This window comes from Rhineura floridana, chromosome 10 (genome assembly GCF_030035675.1).
Source record: "Rhineura floridana isolate rRhiFlo1 chromosome 10, rRhiFlo1.hap2, whole genome shotgun sequence".
In the NCBI taxonomy this organism is placed as follows: Eukaryota; Metazoa; Chordata; class Lepidosauria; order Squamata; family Rhineuridae; genus Rhineura; species Rhineura floridana.
Genome location: NC_084489.1, coordinates 47,727,095 through 47,747,792, shown reverse-complemented (window position 1 = coordinate 47,747,792; position 20,698 = coordinate 47,727,095). Strand labels below are relative to the sequence as shown.

At 42.1% G+C, this 20,698-nt stretch overlaps 1 protein-coding gene across 1 annotated transcript in view; it reads right to left on the bottom strand.

Annotated features, from left to right (window-relative positions):
* Positions 1-20,698, bottom strand: part of VWDE (von Willebrand factor D and EGF domains) — a 77,625-nt gene that overhangs the window by 33,916 nt on the left and 23,011 nt on the right. Inside the window, exons 7-12 of the mRNA XM_061586215.1 lie at positions 19,769-19,913; positions 18,373-18,587; positions 15,759-15,832; positions 10,851-11,124; positions 7,380-7,588; positions 1,067-2,067 (exon numbers count right to left, since the gene is read on the bottom strand). Of these exons, the coding sequence (XP_061442199.1) occupies positions 1,067-2,067; positions 7,380-7,588; positions 10,851-11,124; positions 15,759-15,832; positions 18,373-18,587; positions 19,769-19,913 (1,918 nt within the window). The remainder of the gene's footprint in view (positions 1-1,066; positions 2,068-7,379; positions 7,589-10,850; positions 11,125-15,758; positions 15,833-18,372; positions 18,588-19,768; positions 19,914-20,698) is intronic.

Genomic DNA, 20,698 nt, shown 5'->3' with positions numbered 1-20,698 from the left:
ATCTAGCACAATGCATTGTAATTGCTACAACAGAGCAGGATATTTTTGAAAGGAATTATTACTGGGTGTCCATTTTTTTCATTTATATGACTTGCACATGGAAGCTTCTCTACCACGTATACACCCTGACATTTCGATTGAGACAAAAATGGTTAAAACTAAAAAAAAACAACCAGAATGAATACAGCCTTGCAAATGCATTTCCACAAGTTACTGGCCTAGCAAAATTCTTACTGGCCTGCCCACCCACCAGTAAATACATAAAGAAAAGCAAATTAAAATTAAAAACTACTGCTTACGATCCACAACCTGTTGTAGCAAAATTCTTATGAAAAATAAAGAACAAAGATACAGACATCGCAGTGCACAGGGAGAGAGATTTTGGCCAATGGTCAGGAATTATGGGATCTGTAGTCCAGCAACATCTGGGGACCCTAAAGGTGGGAAAGGCTGCTTTAAGGTATTCAGAAATACAGAATGGAGGCTTCTGGTTGCATTCCATATGGAGAGTGGCATGTGAAGTGATACTATTTTCCTGGGCTAGTAACTGAGACTAGAGATCTGGGCCACATTCACACCAGACATTTATTCCACTGTTATTCCATTTTAAACATTCTTAGCTTCTCCCCCCAAATCCTAAAAAGCGTAGTTTGCAAAGGGTGCTGACAGTTGTTAGAAGACTTCTTGTTACACAGCTACAACTGTCATAGTGGTTTAACAGTCAGTCCCTCTTCCCAGAGAACTCTGAGAACTGTAACTCTATGAGGGTAATAGGGGTCTCCTAACAACTCTCAGCACCTTTCACCAATTACAGTTCCCAGAATTCTTTGGGGGAAACCATGACTGTTTAAAGTGGAATAAACTTATGCTGTGAATGTGGTCCTGGTGAGCAGTGGTTAAACCTGGCATGACTGGAGCTGATTATATATGACTTACCTTGAGGAGACAGAATGAATGCAGAACAGATTGCAAAACTGACTGTTTTCGATTGGAACTGAGGTGTTGGATAATAAGAAGGCCCACTGCAGAGCAGAGAGAAGATGCTAATAACTGTAGCTCGACTCACCGGATGACATGCTGCAGTCGTACGAACTGAAGCCTTGAAAACAAGCACAGCCCCACTCAACGCAATGACCTCTTCCGCTGCAGCGGCTGGGGCACTTCAGCGCTGAGAGCATGTCCTCAACTAATTTCTTGTTTTCTTCCTTGTGGTAATTAACTTCTTCCAAAACTCTCTTTTCACATTCGTTTTCTAGCACGGCCAAACCTGCCTTTGCCCAGATGAGATCGTCCTTCAGTTGTAGATCCTTGACACAGAGGTGTACTACATCCTCCACCCATTGGCCAAGGAGAGCCTTACAAGCTCTCCCAATGCTGGAATTGGCAACTGTCTCCTGACAAAGATCCAACGCGTCGGACTCGGTGAGGCCAGAAGGTGTGGGCCATGAGGACACAGGCTCTTGGAATGGGTCAGCCATGTGATCTTCTGGGAAGAAATAACTAAACCCATCCAGATCTGTTTGGCTTAGGCTCTGGGATGGAAATACAGAAAGGTACTCATAGTAATGCTGGCGCTTTGGATGCTTTTGGGCAGAATGTCTTCTGGGGTGCTGCTGACTGCCCAACATGTCAGTGTAGCGGTCAGCAACCGGGCTCCCAACAGCTTGTTCATCTGTTGCAAAGCCTGCCTTTGTGTTTGGAAAGACAGCTGTATGTTCCGGGGATGCTGATTGAAGAGCTCTTTGATTCAGAGAGTGTCCCTCTCTGGAGGGAAGAGCAGAAGAAACCTCTTCGAGCACAGAAGCACGTTTCCTCAAGCCTCTGATATGATCAACTGAACTAATGTACTCAGCAGTGACATCCAGCCCAGGGATCAGAGAAGGAAGCCAACTATTGTGTTGGCTTCTTCTGCAAGGCCAAGCTAATTCAGCCTCAGAAACAGAATTCAGTTTATTCCTCGGCTGATCTGCTCCCACGCCCCCAGCACTGCAATTGCAGAAAAGCATTTCTTTGGCTGGAGTTGACGGATCCAGTGTTTTATCAAAGAGGCTCTCTCCTGGTGGAACCCTGTGAAAGAAAAACAAGATGGCCACCATCCAAAGAAGCAATATGCACACATGGAGGGGGAAGTGGGAGAACCGCTCGTGTCACTGGAGCTTTGCAATACTTGCTGCTGCAGCAATCTCCCCACTTCTAGACATCCCTTTTAATACCAAAGGGCGACATCTCTTTACCATAACAGTTCCTGTTGCCCCCCTAAATACCAAAGTGCATGGCTTTTAAAAATGTATTATATTTGCATCCCTCCCTTCCTGCAGGTGCTTCAGGGTGGTATACACAGGCATGGCTTATTTTATCCTATTAGGTAGGTAAGCCTGCGATTGTGACTGGCTGAAGCTAATTTCAGGAGTTTCATGGCCAAGTGGGGATAGGAACCCAGGTCTTTCCAACATTCCATTGCACAATGGCTTTCCTTCCATATAGGCAGCGGGAGACTTTTGGAAACCATCTAGTCCAATCCCCTGCTAGATGCAGGAAATCCAGAGGCAGAGGACCCCCAGCAGGTGGCTCTCCAGCCTCTGCTCCAGCAAGGAGATCCCACCAGCCCTCTAGGTAATTGGCTCAATTGTTGTACCAGTCTCACCATCAAGAAGCTTCTCCTAATGTTCAGCCAAAATGTATCCTTCTGTAACTAGGGATGGGGGAGAGATTCGATTCAGTTCACGCTTAAGGTCAAATCGATTAAATTCACACTTTCTGAAACAACATGAAAACTGAAACACAGCCATTCTTCAAAATTCACACTTATCTGAATTTTGAGATGCAGTTCTCCAACCAAGCAATGTTTACAAAAATGCAAATCTTATGGAAAAGTGTACAGAAAATGAATATATTGGTGAAAACAACATAAAATGCATCACATTAGGAAACATTGCTTGCAAACTATGTACTGCATACAAAATGTATTTACTGAAGAAAATGCTGAAGATTTTCATGACTTTTTAAAAAGAAATCTGCAAATTGCTGCAGATATGTGGAGAACTGAATTTAAGATTAGAAAAATGAGAAACTGAGAGAACTAAAGCTGACGGATCAGTTTTGCCCTCTGGGGCAGCAGAGAACCAGCACTTGCTTTTTTCTATGTGACAGCCCTTTAGGTCTTTGAAGAACGCTATTATGTCCCCCTCTCCGCTTTTGCTTCTTCAGGCCAGGCAGGTCCTTCAGCCTTTCCTCTTAGGACTTGCTTTCTATACTGCTGACCACCTCTGTTGCCCTCCTCCGCACCCGTCCTAATTTGTCTAAATACTTGGCTCCTACTGGGGGGAAGAGCGGGATATAAATCTAATAAATAAATACTTTTCAAAGTGTGTTGTCCAAGTCTGGGCATAGCACTCAATATACAGTTCTCTGAACCATAGTCTGTCTTTTGAAATATTGTATTATATATTTATTTATCTTTATTGTTAGTCAATGACCAGCACGAGTTATATAATATAGATGGTGTTGTGTGTCTCTGTGTGTATATATAAATGATAGTGACACCATCACCCCGGACCATAAAAAGCCTACACTGTCTCATTTTGGAGATAAAAGATCAGAGATCTTAAGCTGTGAAACAGCACACATTCAGAATGATAAGAGAAATTAATTAAATGGAAAATTGAAAGGTTGTATGAGTTTGTGCAGTTTATCGTTTATTGCACTTTAATTTTATTGAGGATTTGGATGTTACATCCCCTTCCTGTTGTTATTATACCGGTAATTAACTTACAGTGAAAAGAAGTCAGGATATTTTTGTACAATGATATTTTAAAATCTGGGGCTTCTTAGTTTAAATAAAAGGCAAGCAACAGGTGACATGATAGAGGAGTATAAAATTATGCATGGTATGGAAAAAGAGGAGAGGGGAAAAACTTTTCTCCCATTTAGAACTCGTGGACATTCAACGGAGCTGAATGTTGGAGGATTCAGGACAGACAAAAGAAAGTACTTCTTCATACAGCACTGTTAATCTATGGAATTTCCTCCCACAAGAGGCAGTGATGGCCACCAACTTGGATGGCTTTAAAAGAGGATTAGACAAATTCATGAAGAATAAGGCTATTAATGGAACTATCTATGATGGCTCTGTTCTACCTCCATTGTCAGAAGCACTATACCTCTGAATACAAGCTGCTGGGAATCATAGGCAGGGAGAGTGCTGTTGTGCTCAAGTCCTGCTTGTGGGCTTCCCATAGGCATCTGGTTGCAGGACTGGCATCAGACTGCAGCGGGCACCACCACCGGCTTAAAAGGTCTAGTTGCATCAAAGTGTTAGTACATACCTGCCATCACCCAAGGTGGCAGGGATGTGTTGAATCTTGGGTGATGGCAAGCATGCGTGTGCAGAACACTGATGCAATGACACAGCAGTGCAGGAAGTGGTGTGGCCAGCTCATGCCGGCAATTTGGGGGTTCTGTCTGGGAGGGTGGCTCTCATCCAGCCCTAGCAGCAGGGGCTCCTCTCAGCCACAGGGACCCTCGGCCAGTGCCCAACCTGGCTGCCTGCTGGCACTGGGCCTGTCTGATTGGCCACTCTGAGAACAGGACGCTGAACTAGATCCAGCAGGCTCCCCTTAGGTTCTTCTGAAATAGCTAAACCAAACTGCTTCCATAGAAGAATTCATTTTGATATTAAACTAAGAATGGACTTCCGGGAAGGGTGACTTTGCTTGTGCCTGCTTTTGGGACGGGCTCCCGCCTCAAAAGAAGCTTATTCAGATATAAATCAGTCAGAACATTTTTTTTTTTTTTGACTGATGAAATTTCTCCCGGGCAGGGAGAAACGTAGAGATCAACCTCAAAGCCTGTTTTTGTTGGGAGGACTGGATTTCATTAATTTATGAGATAAGGTCCAGCCAACAATGCCGGACGGACTTTCCAGCAAGCTCTATCTGCTTAAGCGATACGTTTATCTTTTCTTGAAAGAGAGAACGGACTAACAGGCAAGCACCCTTCTTTCTATTATTTTTTTTACTTGGTTTAAATTGTTGCAGCAAAAGGAGATTTGTCAGATTGATCGGCTTTGGACAACTTCTGGGTGAGATATAGCTCTTCTCTGTTATTCACGAAATTAACAGCTTATCTCTGTTTCTGTCGCAAAAAGCTGTCCTGGAAGTGCATTCTAAAGATAATAAACAGAAGAGGGATTTCTATTCCTGATTTCTATTCCGAGGAATATTATATTGTCTGGGACTATTCTCTTTTTGGTCTATTTTATTTTGACGAATCTGCTTCTTCACGACGCCACTAACTGTTTTGATGCTGGGAACTAAATTTGTTTTGCATTCTTGCACAAGAGAGATAAGGCAGGTTGCTCTGTTTATACTGTGATGTCATCAAGCCTGGAATATTAACCCAATTGTTGCTGAAATAAGAAGTGGTTCTTCTTTATTTTTGTTTTGCTTTGTTTTCGTGGTTTTAAAAATGGCAATCAAGAAAGTGGCTGAGAATCTGGAAGTAATTATGTTTCAGAAAATAATGGATGAGATTGAGATAACGAAACAAACCCTGCAACAGGGTAGTAAGGAGCTGAAAATTGAACTGAGCAAAATGACGCAGGAGCTTAAAGAAATAGGGGACCCTGTGAGAGAGGAGAATGAGATCAGAGATGAGAAAAGAAAAAATAAAGGGAAGATACAAGCCCTGGAGATTGGAACAAATGTGGAATTGGAAAAAGATCTGGAGTTTATGGATTTTAGAAATAAAATCTATTGTTTGGAATTTAACGTTATCTCTGAAGAAATTAATGAAGATATTAGAGATAAAGTTATCAATGGCTTGGATAATCTTCTGGACTGGAATGATGTGATGGAGCTTGATATAGAGAAAATCTATGGAATTAACTGCAGCCATGTGACAATGGAAAAACTCTTAAGAGATGAGCCAGTGCATTTTGTAAAAAAGAAGAACACAGATATGACTTTACAACAGTATTTCAGCAACTTATTCAGAATGGATGGCAAGAAAATATTTGGGATAGAGGAAATTCCCATCAGACTCTTATTATATGACTATGGCTACAACAGCAAGATTATTATGGAATACTGATAATGGAAGATTGGACACTGAAATTACTGGACTTAACAGGACTATTGAAGATGGAAGATGGAACTAATAGGGATAATGGAATAATGGCTATTGAAATTATTGGACCTAACAGATTCTGATGAGATGGATTAATCGAAATGTTCATTTGGACTATGGTTATGACAATAAGATTATTATAATTATTAACGAGATGGATTAATTGACATGTTTATTTGGAGAAAAATTGATAGATATATTTCTTAAAGAATTGAAACCTCTCTTTGACTTTTTGTGGAAAGAATAAAGTAATGTTTATGAGATTTGATGATTAATTAAGATAACTACTGGAGGAAAGTGATTTTATAATATGATTTAAGAGACAGGATTGTTATATATTGTAGACCTATAACTGATTTGATATGTGACAAATGGGAAGTCAACATTTTATTTTATTTTATTTTATTGTTTAATCATTTTTGTTTTGTTTTGTTTTTTGTCTTTGAATGTTTTATGATTTTGTTTTCTATGTTTTATGAAAATTTGAATAAAAATTATTGTAAAAAAAAAAAAAAAAAAAGATATTAAACTAAGAATGTACATTATGATTTCCGTAGCACTTGCAACTGTTTTATAATTCTTATTATATATTTTTCTCCAAAAGATCCCTGTTAGACAGATTGTTACTCACAACTTGTTCAAAATCACCCAGCAAACTTCACTGGTGAAAATGGTGAAACTGAACATATGGTCTGAAGGCATACAAAGCCACAACTTTGCTAAAGCTAAGCGGGTCTGGGCCTGATTAATGCCTAGATGGAGCAAGGGTGTAGTCATCCTTGGTCATGAGAGGTCTTAGACCCCTTATATTTTTGGGAGCAGGGTCCTGATGTCTTCAGCATGCAACAAGCCAATCAGCATGAAAGAGTGTGTTGGCCACCTAAAAGAGTCTTCTAACATGCTTCCTTGTCCTTTCTTGCTGAATGGAGCCAATCAGAGTGAAAGGAGGTGAGTGGGCCACTGAGAAGACACTTTCCCCTTTCATGCTCATTGGCCTCTAGGAATGTCTATTGTTGTGGGGGAAGGCATTAATAAGAATCTAATTCTCAAGCCAGCAGCAAAAAGGGAGCAGGGTGTGTGGCTGTGGCTAACATGAAGGACCCTGGCCATTACAATACTGGATAGGAAGCCACCTGGGAACCACATGTACGCCACCTTGGGTTTCATGACAGATGAAAGGCAGGCTATAAATGTAAGAAAATAAATATGTCTGTCACATCCAAATTCAACACTGCCCTTTTCAGTAAGTTTACCTCCATTCATTAATAAAAGAGATATAGGCATCAGTTCCTCCAGTGATTTCAGTTCCATCCACATCATGGTAATCATTCTCCGCAATGCCATCAAATGTTCCACAAAGTCCCAGTGTGTGTTTATAATCTGAACTGGGGGCTCTGAGAGTTAGACTCATTCCCCATTCGCTCACGTCGGCTCGGATGAAAGCTCCAGAAGAAAACAAGACCTAAAAATAAATGTCACACCAAGACAACAGGGATACCTTTTCAGAATACACTACCAATTTCTTATCCTTCTTAGAGATCAGACTTATGAGTGCTTTGTCCCAACCCATTTTACCCTCCCATCCTTTCCCCCCATCTTTAACTAAAGCCTTGTCTTTAAAAGGTGCACCTTCTAAGGAAATCAAGTCTGTTCAACAATTCCACTTGTCACTGACTGTTGTCTTCAAAGAATAAGTGACTGAGACACTTGGGGCAACCAATCACAAATCTGTAAATGCTAATTGTCAGCTTAACATGGGTATGTAAAAATGGTTTGTTTATAAACACAGAAATCTCCACGATGCGCACATTTTATCTTTGGATCGCTCCTCTAAATCCTCCACATCAGGCCACCATATCATGTGAGAGAGGCAGATGGTGGCACAGAAATGAGACTCAGCTTCTTCAGCTAATATGGCAAACACCATAAGCAGGCCAGAAATTTGTTTCGCTCTTATAAACTTCTGCCTGGCGGCTTTCAAACATCCAGGCAAGATTCTCAAACAATATGGAGGGTCCATCAGCAGCAGCCCCAAGCCATGTGGTAATTAATTGTAATTTTGATGTATATTTGCATTTTATGTAAATCACTTAGAGGTCTTGATGATTGTTACACAAATCTTGTTAAATAAATCAATGTGGAGAGCCAGGATCCCATGGTATTGGCAGGGATTTAGTAATAGTATATAAGGCAGCTTCCTATGTTGCTAACTCAGATCATTGGTCCATCTAGCTCAGTAATGCCTACTCTGACTGGCAGTGGCTCTCCAGGATTTCAGGCAGGGAACGTCCACAGCCCCACCTGGAGATGCTGGGGATTGAAACTGGGACCTTCTGCATGCAAAACAGATGTTCTGTCAATATGCTATGGCCCTTGTCTACTTTAGCTGAAGGAATGCGGTCATGCTTAGCTCACTGCCTGAACACTGAATACAGCCGCAGTAAGAACAGCTGTATGGGAAATGTTAAAGCTGACACCCCACAACCTGGTTTTGTGTTCCATCCCTAAGAGTACTCTTGCACCAGCATGATTTTTTAAAAGATAATGTTAAATATGTGCAGCCACACGTGTGCACCACTGTGCATACCATTAATTTTGATGTGATGTGGAAAAGCAAAAAAAAAAAAAAAGGGGGGGGGAGATTGAAATATACCCATGAGACTGTGGAGCAAACTACACTCAGCAGAGCATCATCTGTTTGTCCCTCTTTTTTCTTTTTAAAACAGAAGCTGTGAAGGGGAGGATCCGGATTGAGACTTGCTGCTGGGGGAGGGGAAGATAAACGCTTTTCACCTTTGCCATTTTCCCACCCAAAATCAGCCTCCTCGCAAGCAGCAATAACAATTGTTGCAATGGAATCTTTTTTGGGAGGGGGATTTTTGGTAGGAAAATGATGGGGGCGGGGGCAGGGCTAAACAGCCCCTCCCCCTGCACTGCAGTCCCAATTCAGATCCTCCCCTACTGCTGTTTTAAAGGGGGGAGGAAACACAAGAGAGAAAATGGGCTGTATTCAAGTAAGTCCTACTTGAAGCAAAGCCACTGAAATTAATGAACCCAAGTGAGGCATGCCCATTCACTTCAATTGCTGTACTCTGAGTAGGGCTAACTTTGAATACCACCCAATGGCAAGTTTGATACAACAGCTAGTTTGGTCCCTGAAGACTCAAGGCTCACTCCCGCTTCTAAAACCAAGAAGTCAGCTGTATTGTGCGTGAACGGATGATATGCGTGAACGGATGATATGCGTAGCCTTCAGGGTTTACAAAAGACTTCTGATAATGAAGGATAATGTGGAATACATCTATTCATAGTAACTGGAGGTGATTAGTGCCTTTTTAGTGAAACCCTGAATTTCAGGCGAGATAAAAGGATGGAAATTGTAGTGTCATAAAATGGGTTGGGATAAGGCTCAGATTGCACCAGCCCTCCTCCTTTAGGCTGCAATCCAATACACACTTGAAAAATGAAATGGACTGCCCTCAAGTCGATCCCGATTTATGGTGACCTTATGAATGGGTTTTCATGGTAAGCAGTCTTCAGAGGGGGTTTACCATTGCCTCCCTCTGATGCTAGTCCTCCCCAGCTGGCTAGGGCCTGCTCAGCTTGCCACAGCTGCACAAGCCAGCCCCTTCCTTGTCCGCACCTGCCAGCTGGGAGGCAACTGGGCTCCTTGGGACTGTGCAGCTTGCCCACGGCTGCACAGGTGGCAGAGCAGTTCAGTGATCTTTAGCTGGCCCTTGACACCAAGGAGACATGAGCGGGGATTCGAACTCACAGACTCTGCACTCCCAGCCAGGCTCTCCTCCCCACTGTGCTATACCAGCCACAATACACACTTACCTGGGAGTAAATCCCATTGAACCCAATGGAGCTTACTTCTGAGTAGACACATATTGGATTGCACTGTCAAAATGAACCTCAGCATTGTGGTCTACTTCTTGACTAAAGTTCCTTATGTTTTAAATTGTCCAGTATGAAGCACATTTCAGGATGTAAAAGGGTAAAAGGGAAGATTTTGTTGTTGCTGTTAATGAATAAAAGGAATTTGGATGCAGTGCTAAACTATAGTTGTGTATGTTGTCAATGAGTCTCAGGCTCACGCACTCCTCCCCTCTGGCAAGGCTGCAAGGAAAATGGAAGCTTTTGCTCCTGTTTTCAATTAGTAGTAGAGTTCAACATTACATCTAAATCCTAAAACATGATTAATCTTAACAATGATTTATTTAAACAAGCCAGCTTTATAAACCACAGTTTGAAGTTGGCTTGTTTTAGAAACTGCACTTAAGACTAACTACAGTTTGTCCACATAACACTAAACTGTGATTAGTTGAAAATGGTTCCAAATGCTCCTGATTTTCTTGTGGACACACTGGAGGAGCGGAAAAGGGAAACGCACAAGCCCGAGATTCAGTCATGTTTGTTTATATAATAATAAAAAATCACGGTTTATCATTAATTTCTGAATGCAGGCTATATGTGTGCATTTTCAAAAAGAATAAAAAATAAAACGTAATACCAAACTATGATTAGTTAAAAGTGTTAGCAAAGGCTCCCAATTTCCTTTTACGTTGGAGGAGAAGTAAGGGGCAGTGCAGAAGCCCAAGGCGCAGCCAAGCTTCTTTATGTAATTATAAACCATAGTTATTAGGTACACTGAATAAAAAGCAAAGACCCTTCTCTTGAATCAAATAGTTTTACAGAAGATGGAAAAGTGATTAACACACCGTGACTTTTCTTCCTAAATATGATTCAGTGATCCTGACATTGCTGTTTGCTGAATCTCTGCTCTTCACAGATAAGTGTGGCTGGGAATCACGCAGCTCGCCGCTGCACATGTCAAATGCTATTGTATCAGCCCCTTCTCTGGCAACAAAACCACAGTTACATGATGCTGGGTAATACAGGCTTCCACAGTCCCACTGGCGCACATGGACTTCAAAATCACGGGAAGTACTACTGTACAGCACAAATGTTCCTGTTTTAAAATTGTCGTACATCCTAGAAAAAAACCCAGAATTTGAAATTATTTGTGTTTTAGAATTATCATGTTTGTGAAAAGCATTGTTTTAACGCATTACTATCCAATGTTATCATATTTATTTGACCTTTTTTGGCTGTTCTGACCATTTTTACAACCAGATACTATGCATGTTTACTCAAAAGTACCTAGTTTAATGGGTCTTACTCCATGAACAGGATTTCAGCCTTCCTCGGTGAAATCAGAGCCAAATTATATCTGGTGTTCAGTTGCATATAGTTTGTCCAGAGTGATTTTTATAGGAAAAATGTATGAGGGGGAAGAGTTATGAAACCCCACATTAGCTCTATAGCTGCATTTTGTAAAAAAAAGAAAAAATAGGGACAAACCAAGCATCAGGTATAACTTGACCTTCATCAGAGGATGTTTCTGGAACTTTCTTTTAAGGCTAAAGATAGATAATTGTTTTTCCAGAGAGATGAAAGAGCAGAAGAGCCATTTTGGCTCATGATGTGTCAACTGATTATCTCTGGCCACACCCAGGATGCAGGCTGAAACTAGTTTCCCCAGAGGAATTCCTGTGTAGGGAGAACAGAAAACAGTGCTTTCACTTGGGGAGTTGGAGTTTTGACTCTAAGATGCTGAGGTTGCTTTGAGGACTAGCAACATGCACTTCCTTCTATACCTCCACGATGCTCAAGCAGTCTGTACATATGTAAGGAACCTTACTATTACCAAGAGGCTGCAAGCACCCAATGCTCTGTCCTCTAATTCAGTGTTTCTCAAACAATGGGACAGAACCCACTCTCAGGTGGGTCTCAGAGCCCCAACCTGCCCAGTGCTTCACTTGCCCACCCTGCCCCCTAGCTGTGCCCCATCCTTTTGGTTGGACCAATGCCAGCACTAGCAATGGGAGATACAGAAGTTGGGGGGGGAGAGGGAAGGTAGGTCTCCCTCCTCTGAGGGAAAATGGCCAACGAAGGAAATTAGAAAGTGAGATAAAAAGTTAACTTTTAAAATTATTAATAAACAAACAGAGTAAAAAGAAAGGGAATAAAAGAAGAAAGGTGTTTTTGAATGAAGAAGTGAATATACAAAAGATTTGGGAGGGATAAGGTACAAGCTGAGAGTGAAAGGAGAATGGGAGAAGAAATTACAGCAGATGGGTAAAAATACTTTAAGAGGCATGTGGGAGTCGGAAGGGGGAAATATGCATTTTAAAAGCCTTCTCTAATTAAGAGCCTCTGGACCAGCAAATTCTACCTAAAATAGGGAAGTTGAGTTACAATAACTCCAGAGCAAATGTTTGTACTCAGCATGAGGAAAAGTGAGCCATGGAACTCCTTATGACAAGGAAAATGCTGTGACAATTTCCAAAGATGGATTAGAGATGAGTAGAATATGATGCCAGTAATTGCCAGCTGACTGTGCCAAACTCTGCCTCCACCAATTACCATTTTGTGAGTGGTTCTGCTCTTGTACCACCATTTGTGACTGATGGGCTTCAGCTATTTTCAGCCATCTGAAGTGTGCCCTGGGGGCAGAATGACTGAAAACTGCTGCTCTAATGGAACATTTCCTTGTAATGGCTGCCTTGAACTTCCTACTGCCCAGGAAAAGGGAGGAAGCTTCAGGGATGGGATCTGTTGGCCTGTGCCACTTCAAAAGCATTCCATCAACCTTACAGATGTTATCAATTCAAGTTTGTCCATCATCTGATATCCAGAGATTATCAATATTAATATCAATAATTTAAAAGGAAATATTGATATTTTGAAAGGAAAGTAAAACGAGTTCACCTCCTCCTCCTCCACTGTTGTGACTAAGGCTGGTCAGTTTCCACATTAGCAAGCAGAGACTGACTGTTTTCCTTTTGGAAGGGAAAGGAGGAAAGCAGCTTTCAGTGCCCCCTCATCCTCTACCTCCTCCTCGGCAAGCCTAGAGTCCTTAACATGGGAGAGACTCTCTAGGGATAGGCCTGCTTTTTAATCTCTATTATAGGCTTGGCTTGCTTCCTTCCACTTGGAGCTTGGATTATTAGAGTGTAGGGGGGAAGGGGGAGGGGAACAGAGAGAGAGGTGTAGTAGTGCTGTGTTGCGAGTAAAATCAATAAAAGAACAATATAGGTGAGGAAATATTCAAGGGGCAAAATCCAGTGTTGGGGAAAAGCTGCTGAAGTTCTGACCAAACAGAATCACTCTGCAAAGATGGAGAATATGTAGACCACTGATAAATCCAGCGCTAAATCAGAATTCAGCTGAATTCTTGCCCAACTCTAGTCTGAATAACATCATTCTGTAACGTTTGAATCATGGGGTTATACAAAACACAGGGCAACAGCATTGCGTCACTTGTGAGGATCTTCATTCTTTGTCTTTTACACTGAAACATCAAAGACACAGCACACTCAGACTGGAAGATGTGGGGAATGTAGGAAACTGCCTTGAAGCAGGCTAGACCATTGCTCCGACTAAGCCAGCACTGTATATGCTGATAGGCAGCAGTTCTGCAACCTCTTAGGCAGGGGATTTTTCAGCTGTGCTAATCTGAGAGCCTTTTAAATCGGAGAAGTTCTGCATGCAATGTGTGTCCACTTGATGACAGGGGTTGGAAACTTTTTTCAGCCCAAGCAGGACATTCCCCTCTGGCAACCTTCAGGGGGCCACATGCCAGTAGTGGGTGGGGCCAGAGGCAAAAGTTGGTGGAGCAATAAATATAAATTTTGCCTTTGTAAGGTAGGGTAGTTTCTATACACACTCGCATGTCCCTCTCCATGCAGGCAAGGAAAAGGCATTATCAGAGCTCAAGACACATTCCAGTCAGGCAAAAACACTTGGAATGTGAAGCAGAGCCAGGGTGGCGTGTGGCCTGAGGAGAGGATGGGGTGGCCTGGGGAGACTTCTGAGGACCAGAGAGAGAGGCCTGGAGGGCTGCATTTGGCCTCCGGGCCTGAGTCTGAACGATGGCCCCTCCCTTAAATTTCTATCCCATGTTTATAAGGGATCCTTTTTCCTACTACATCCACTAGTCAGATACTGAAATAAGAGCAGGCAATATATCTATCCTGTCCCATCTAGAATGTTTGTTTCCTCGGAAGAGAACCAAGAGGTGATGATGTGCCTCAGCCTTTGCCTAACTGGTGCCCTCCAGATGTTTTAGACTACAACTCCCACCATCCCATTCTGGTTTGGGGATGATAGTCCAAAACATCTGGCGTAAGTTGATGTATCTGTATTGTGCAACGTTCTTCAGCTATTCCCTCCATATTCCCTGGCATGCTGATGTTCCCCCAACTCCTTAAATAAGCCACAGGCAGAAGAAAGAGTGTGCCGTTTAGATGCCTGAGCCTTTTTTTTTTTTTAAGGGGAGGCTCTATGATTAGATGAGAAAGGCATGGCAAACGGCTGCCACAAATTATGACATTAAGACAGGCTGCACTTAGCTGTGTAAGACAGGCTGCACTTAGCTGTGTGTGTTTCAGGTAGTTGCTAAGAGACTGGGCTGAATAAAATCTATCACTGCCTCTTTGCCTAGTCAATGCTCACACAGTATGGGTTTTAATAAGCAGATGCTTCCCCTGGTTATGCATTGTGGGTACAGAGTGTTTGGTGTAACTGTGATGTTCCTATATATTAGTGTATATATGGTAAGTGTTGGTTGTTTAGAGTATACATGGTAAGTAGTGAAAGAGGAGGGGGAGTGAATGGGCAATAGAATGCTTGATGATTGGCTGAATGTTTAAAATGGCTGACAGTATAAATGAAAGGATGACAGGTAAATCTGGGGGAATGTGAGGTGGTGAATTGTGGAATCTGGGGGGAGAAGAGAAAGAGGTGGATGTTGATAGGTGGATGTGGTGTGAATTGGAGAGAGTTGTTTGCCAGGAGAGAGTGAAGAAGGAGGGAGGTGGAGTTCAGATTAGTATTGAGTAAAACCATATGCTTATGTGCCTTAAGAAGAAATCTTGTTAATCTTGTTAGCTTTGTTATCTTTAATAAATACTTAATTTGGTTTACCAAAGGCCTGATCCTTGGCTGGGGTTTCACAGACCAGAAGGGAGGGTAAGGTAATGACCAAGGCTGAAGGGGAACTGTAACAAATGGTGGCAGCGGTGAAGAGAATAACAATACCAGTATTCAGAGTCTCTGGGAATACTAGTATTGGGACGTTACTGGTGGTTGCCTAGCAGGGGGATCTGTTGAGATCTATGCTAGAGCGGGGAGAGAAATCATAAGAGAGAGCGGTCCGGACTGGTGGAGTCCCTGGTGGTGCCTAGAGACAGGCAGTAACCACGAGCAGGTAGGAACCTGACAGGGAGAGCCAGGGAAGGACGCCTCACAGTAACCACCATCACTCATCTCTAGGGGCACATTCTGTAGAACTGTCCAAAAGATATGATCTTCCCTGGCTGTGTTTTGCTGTGACACAGTGAAGAAAAACAGCTTTCCTTTATAAATATAACAACCAGCACCACTGAATTGAAGCAAGGAACTAAAGCCAACTCTTCTTTCTCCTTTCTTTCATTGTGTGCGTGTAGGCTTCAATTAACAAGCAACAGCTGAAAAGCATGTACAACAACAACGTGTTTGTCATAGTGCGTATTATAAAAATACTCTGCAAAAAAGAAAACAGAAAGAAGAAATCTGTAGATTACCTGCCATCAAAGGTAATAATATGTGGATCGGTAAAAGAGTAGCAATAGGCAGATGGAAGATCCTTCACAGTAACCTTTAAAAGAAGGGAAGACATTAACAGTGCCATTTTGCTAAATCAGCCGATGAGGAATCCTTCCAATATTGACATGCTGATTATGGATCTTGACTTCCAAGTAACTAACAGAGCAATTCTACACATTGTTTAGTCAAAAGTAAGCTTCACTAAGTTCAATGAGACTCATTCCCAGGTAAGTGTGCGCAGGTCTGCAGCTTAGGGGGGGTTACCTTACAAACGTATAAGATTATGCTGTTAATTTTCTGTTTTTCAAGACATTTTAGACATCAATAGCTTCTAAAACTAACCTCAATAAGAAGCTTCTCAAGCAACTAAAGTTGAACCTAAAACTGATGCATTAGAAAAGGTGGGCACAGATTTCTGGCTAACTGGGAGTCAGAGGTCCGCCGAATGGAAACAGGTGCAAAATAGGGTCTGGTTGAGCCAACTGCCTGCTGCATTGGAGGAGCCGTAGTGGAAATGGGAAGGTGGTGTGCAAATTTTCTAATGAAATACTCAAGTTCTGCTTCTGGCCTATTGGCCGATGATGAATAAAATACTAAAAATATCTAAAATATCCTTCCCTGCATTTTAACCTGGCACCTATTTTGATGAATTTTAGACACCAGGTGAAACCATCTACATTCAGTAGAAGTGATATTTTCTGCTTTTTAAAAATCTGTGGTTGGTGGAGGTTTTGTTGTTTTGTTCCAGTTTATACTGTATTGTTTTTAAATACGTTATAGGCCACCTTAAGAAATATAGGTAAGGGGTGTACATAGTTTAACTCAGGAACAGCAGAAACTGTGGCCCTCCAGATATTGTTGGATTCCAATTCCCATCATTCCTGACCACTGGCTATGCTGGTTGCAGCTGATGAAAGCTGGAGTCCAACATCTGGAGGACCACAGGTTCTCCATCCTTGGTTTAAATAAACAACACATATTTGATGATCACACATGATGATGCCACTCAAGGTTCACATTCTCTGCCTCCTCACAGGAATTGGGTAATGTTTGAATTGGCCTCCATAGAGAGGCAGGCAGATAAATCTCTTCCCCAATAGCAGGAGTGGGGAACTTGTGGCTCTCCAGGTGTTGCTTGATTACAATTCCCATCATCCCTATGCTGTCTGGGGCTGAGGGGAGTTGGTCCCACAACATCTGGAGAGCCACAGGTTCCTCACCTCTGCCCAATGAGAACTGTAACATCTGTCTCTTGTAGGGCTCTAGGGAGGGCAATAAAGATGGCAATGCTACTATTAAATTAGACTGGCAGGGATTACAGACAGCGACTTTTCACTGGTGCTCCTCTACTTGGCAGATTTCACACATGGGGCTGATTGCGTTAGTTTAACAGATTAAAAAGATAGCACTTCTATCCTGATTTCCAAAATCCCTTTCACACTGCAGTACCTTTGGCATTAAGGAACAGCAGCTTTTTCAGCCAATATACCGGCCTTTCACAGAACGGCCTTTCACACAGCTTGTTTTTGTCCCTCACCCATTACACACATGACTGTTCTCCACTGTGTAGCAGGTCTAAGATCTTGTCCTGTCACCATGTGAGCCCTCCTTCTTTAGGATCTGACTTTTTAAATTATTTTAGTTGTACTGACACAGGGGTGTGTTTGGGAAACACTGCTGGTATCTGTGCCGATGCTGGAATACCAGTACAATTTTCATCAGGCAAAAAAACCATGTGTGTCTAAAGGACAGGAACCTACTGCATGCTGGGATGCCTGTCATGTGAGCGGCTGCAGCTAGCGAAAAACTCCCACAATTTTCTGGGTTCCCAGCCTTGCTAATGGATTATTTCTGGTAACATTTATCATGGAAATTTGCGCTAACCTTGCACTACATTCCACTAGAATTCCGGAGCTAGCTTGCACATAGTATGAAAGATCAAATATAACGTGCAAATTGCCAGGTAAGAAATCGTCAGAATAACAGAATAAAGGGCAATGTGAAACCAGCCCCTGTGGAACTCCTTCCCAAGAGAGAGAGATTTGGTCCCATCAATATTTGCTTTTAACCCCTTTTGAAACACATTTTGTTTTGTTTGTTCTTGAGACAATTTTTGATTATTTCTGCTGATTTTTAAATTGTCTTCTAAACTATTTTTATATGTGGTGCTGGACTGCAAAATGGTTTTAAAATGGCTTTTTAATACATTAAGACGTTTTAGTGTTTGTTTTTTAAATTATGGGTTGTATTCAGTTAAGTCCTGCTCAGAGTAAACACACTGAAATTAATGAACTTAAGCTAGTCATGTCTATTAACTTCAATGGATATACTCTGAGTAGGACTAGCACTGAAGACCTCGATGTATGTAAATAAAACCCAAGACCACAGTGGGAGGGCTCTGCCCTGACAGATGGCTTAGAAATAAGTTTAAGAATAAAACAAATAAATAAAACACACTGTGCAAATGAGGAACATCATTATAAATGACCATCATAAGTCATTATGAAAAATGTGCAAAAAACCAGTTTATATCAGTTGATTTCCAGGTGTTTTCTTTTTCTTTTACCAAGACTGAATGGGATGAGTTTCCACCTGAATGCTTTCTGGCGTGTAGCTGTTCCACAGGAAGTTGTTGCTAACAATAGGTTCCACCGCAATCCTGGTTACTCGGTCTCCATCACGGATAAAATCAGTCACTGCAGTGTAATGGACGCTGGCTTGGCCACACGTTCCATTGTGGCAGGGATGCTGAAGAAGAGCCACGCGACAAGAAGAAAGAGCCACGTTTAAGCTCTGCAGAGCTTCACCTATTCCAATGCAGACAGCCATTAGTAGTAAGATCTTGCTTTAAGAGGTAATAGAGTTGAGTTGTCAATATTACTGAAAAGCCAACACCAATGCAGTTTGGGGGGAAAAGAGATGGCGGGGAGGGGGGGGGAGGAAGAGGAAAGGTTGCAAATGACTAGAGAGGGGACTAGTTCAACCACTTGCAGGCTCTTCCATATATTACTTACTTCTCTCTCTCCGTTTGCTGCAAGAGGCACTTATATTATCCCCATTACAATCTGCACACAAGCAGTAAGCAGTAGCGGGAAAAGATGTTATTACTCATGGGCAGCACTAGCCCAAGACATTTTGTTGCTTTTGGCCAGGGATGAGGAATCTGTGGTCCTCAAGATGCTGTTGGACTTCAGCTCCCCTCAGCCACAGCCACCATGGTCAGTGGTCAGGGGGTATGATGGGAATGGTAGATTCAGAACAGTCAAAAGGAATGACTAATGGGGAAGAGCCGTAGCTTAGTGGCAGAGCATCTGCCTTGTGTGCAAAAGATCTCAGGTTCAAACCCCGACATCTCCTACTGAGGCTTGAAATATCTCATCTGGTACCCTGGAGCCAGACAGAACACAGAAAGTTGCCATTAGTCTACGGAGAACAGCAACATCTGGAGCAGCCTTTCCCAACCAGTGTGCCTCCAGATGTTGTTGGACCACAATTCCCATCTTTCCTGACCACTGGCAATGCTGGCTGAGGCTGATGGGAGTTGTGGTCCAACAACATCTAGAGGCACACTGGTTGGGAAAGGCTGATCTGGAGGGACACAGGTTTCACACCTGTGCCTTAAGTAAAGGACATGATGAACCTCCCCCCACCATTCTGGGCACAGAAGACAACTGGACTACAAGGATCTTATTTTAACATGAGCACTGGGACACTGTCCTCCACCGCAAACTAGGTTAGCAAACAAGTTGCTGTCGCACACACACTTCTCTGCCTGGCACCTGCTCTAACAAATGCTGCAGTGCAGCAGCAGTGGAACCAGCATGTCTCACATGAGCAGAGCACTGCACGTCCAACAAGATATACTGCGTGTGCACGCACACGCACGCACATACACCAATCATTATACCACCACCACAAGAATGTTAAGCTGAAATGAGGTACATATTCAAGGCACAAGCCTTTTAACAAAAACCAAACCAGAAATTACCTTCCTCTATTGTATTTAATTTTAATGAGATTTTGCAGTCATTTCCCAGCTGACTAGCTTGAGGACAAGGAATGGGAATTTTGCTCTCTATTGTCAGTCTGTATTCCTTTCCATCTTCTGATATGGTAAATGCCTCAGGATGCAGCTGGATATAAAAAGAGCATGCTAAGAATGCAAGATATCAGTACAGAATTATCTCATGTTGTGAATTACGTAACTGTTCAGAACAACGTTGAAGGGAATTGAAAGAGAAAACTATTTTTTTACAGCTGTAAAAAACAGATGGGCAAATCAATAAAATAATACCTAACTTAAACCTTGCTCTGATAGAGACAAAACATTTTTAAAAAACCCCAAATCCCTCAAAATTAATGATAGTAATCTTGCAAAAACAGATTTCCCCATGCTAAAGTAATACAAAAACTCCCCAAACAGTCCCTAAATGCAGGGTGATTTTTAAAAAACAATTGCATGCCAAATCATTAGCAGAAAATGTTAAAGGTTTGATCCAGACCTGTTTAGTTACACTTAGTTCCCATTAAGTCAAGTCATAATTTACTTTTCATATTGATTTAAATGGGGCTGTAGTACAATTAACTCAGGCTACAATCCTATACACATTTATCTAGGTGTAAGCCTCATTGAATTCAATGGGGCGTATTTCTGAATAGACATGCATAGGATTGCCCTGCATCCCTGATCCAACCTAGAAAAAATGAGAGGTATTTGGAATGTCCTTCATTTATTACCTTTACAAGATATTACAGCACTTACGTTATTGCCTTTGAGGAAGAATTCTAGCAAACATTACAATACAGTATTGTTTTTTAGAATACTTGCACAAGTGCAATGAACAAAGAAAAGGGTGACATAGTTACAGCACCCTATACATATCTACTCAGAAGCAAGTGCCAGTGAGTTCAATAGGGC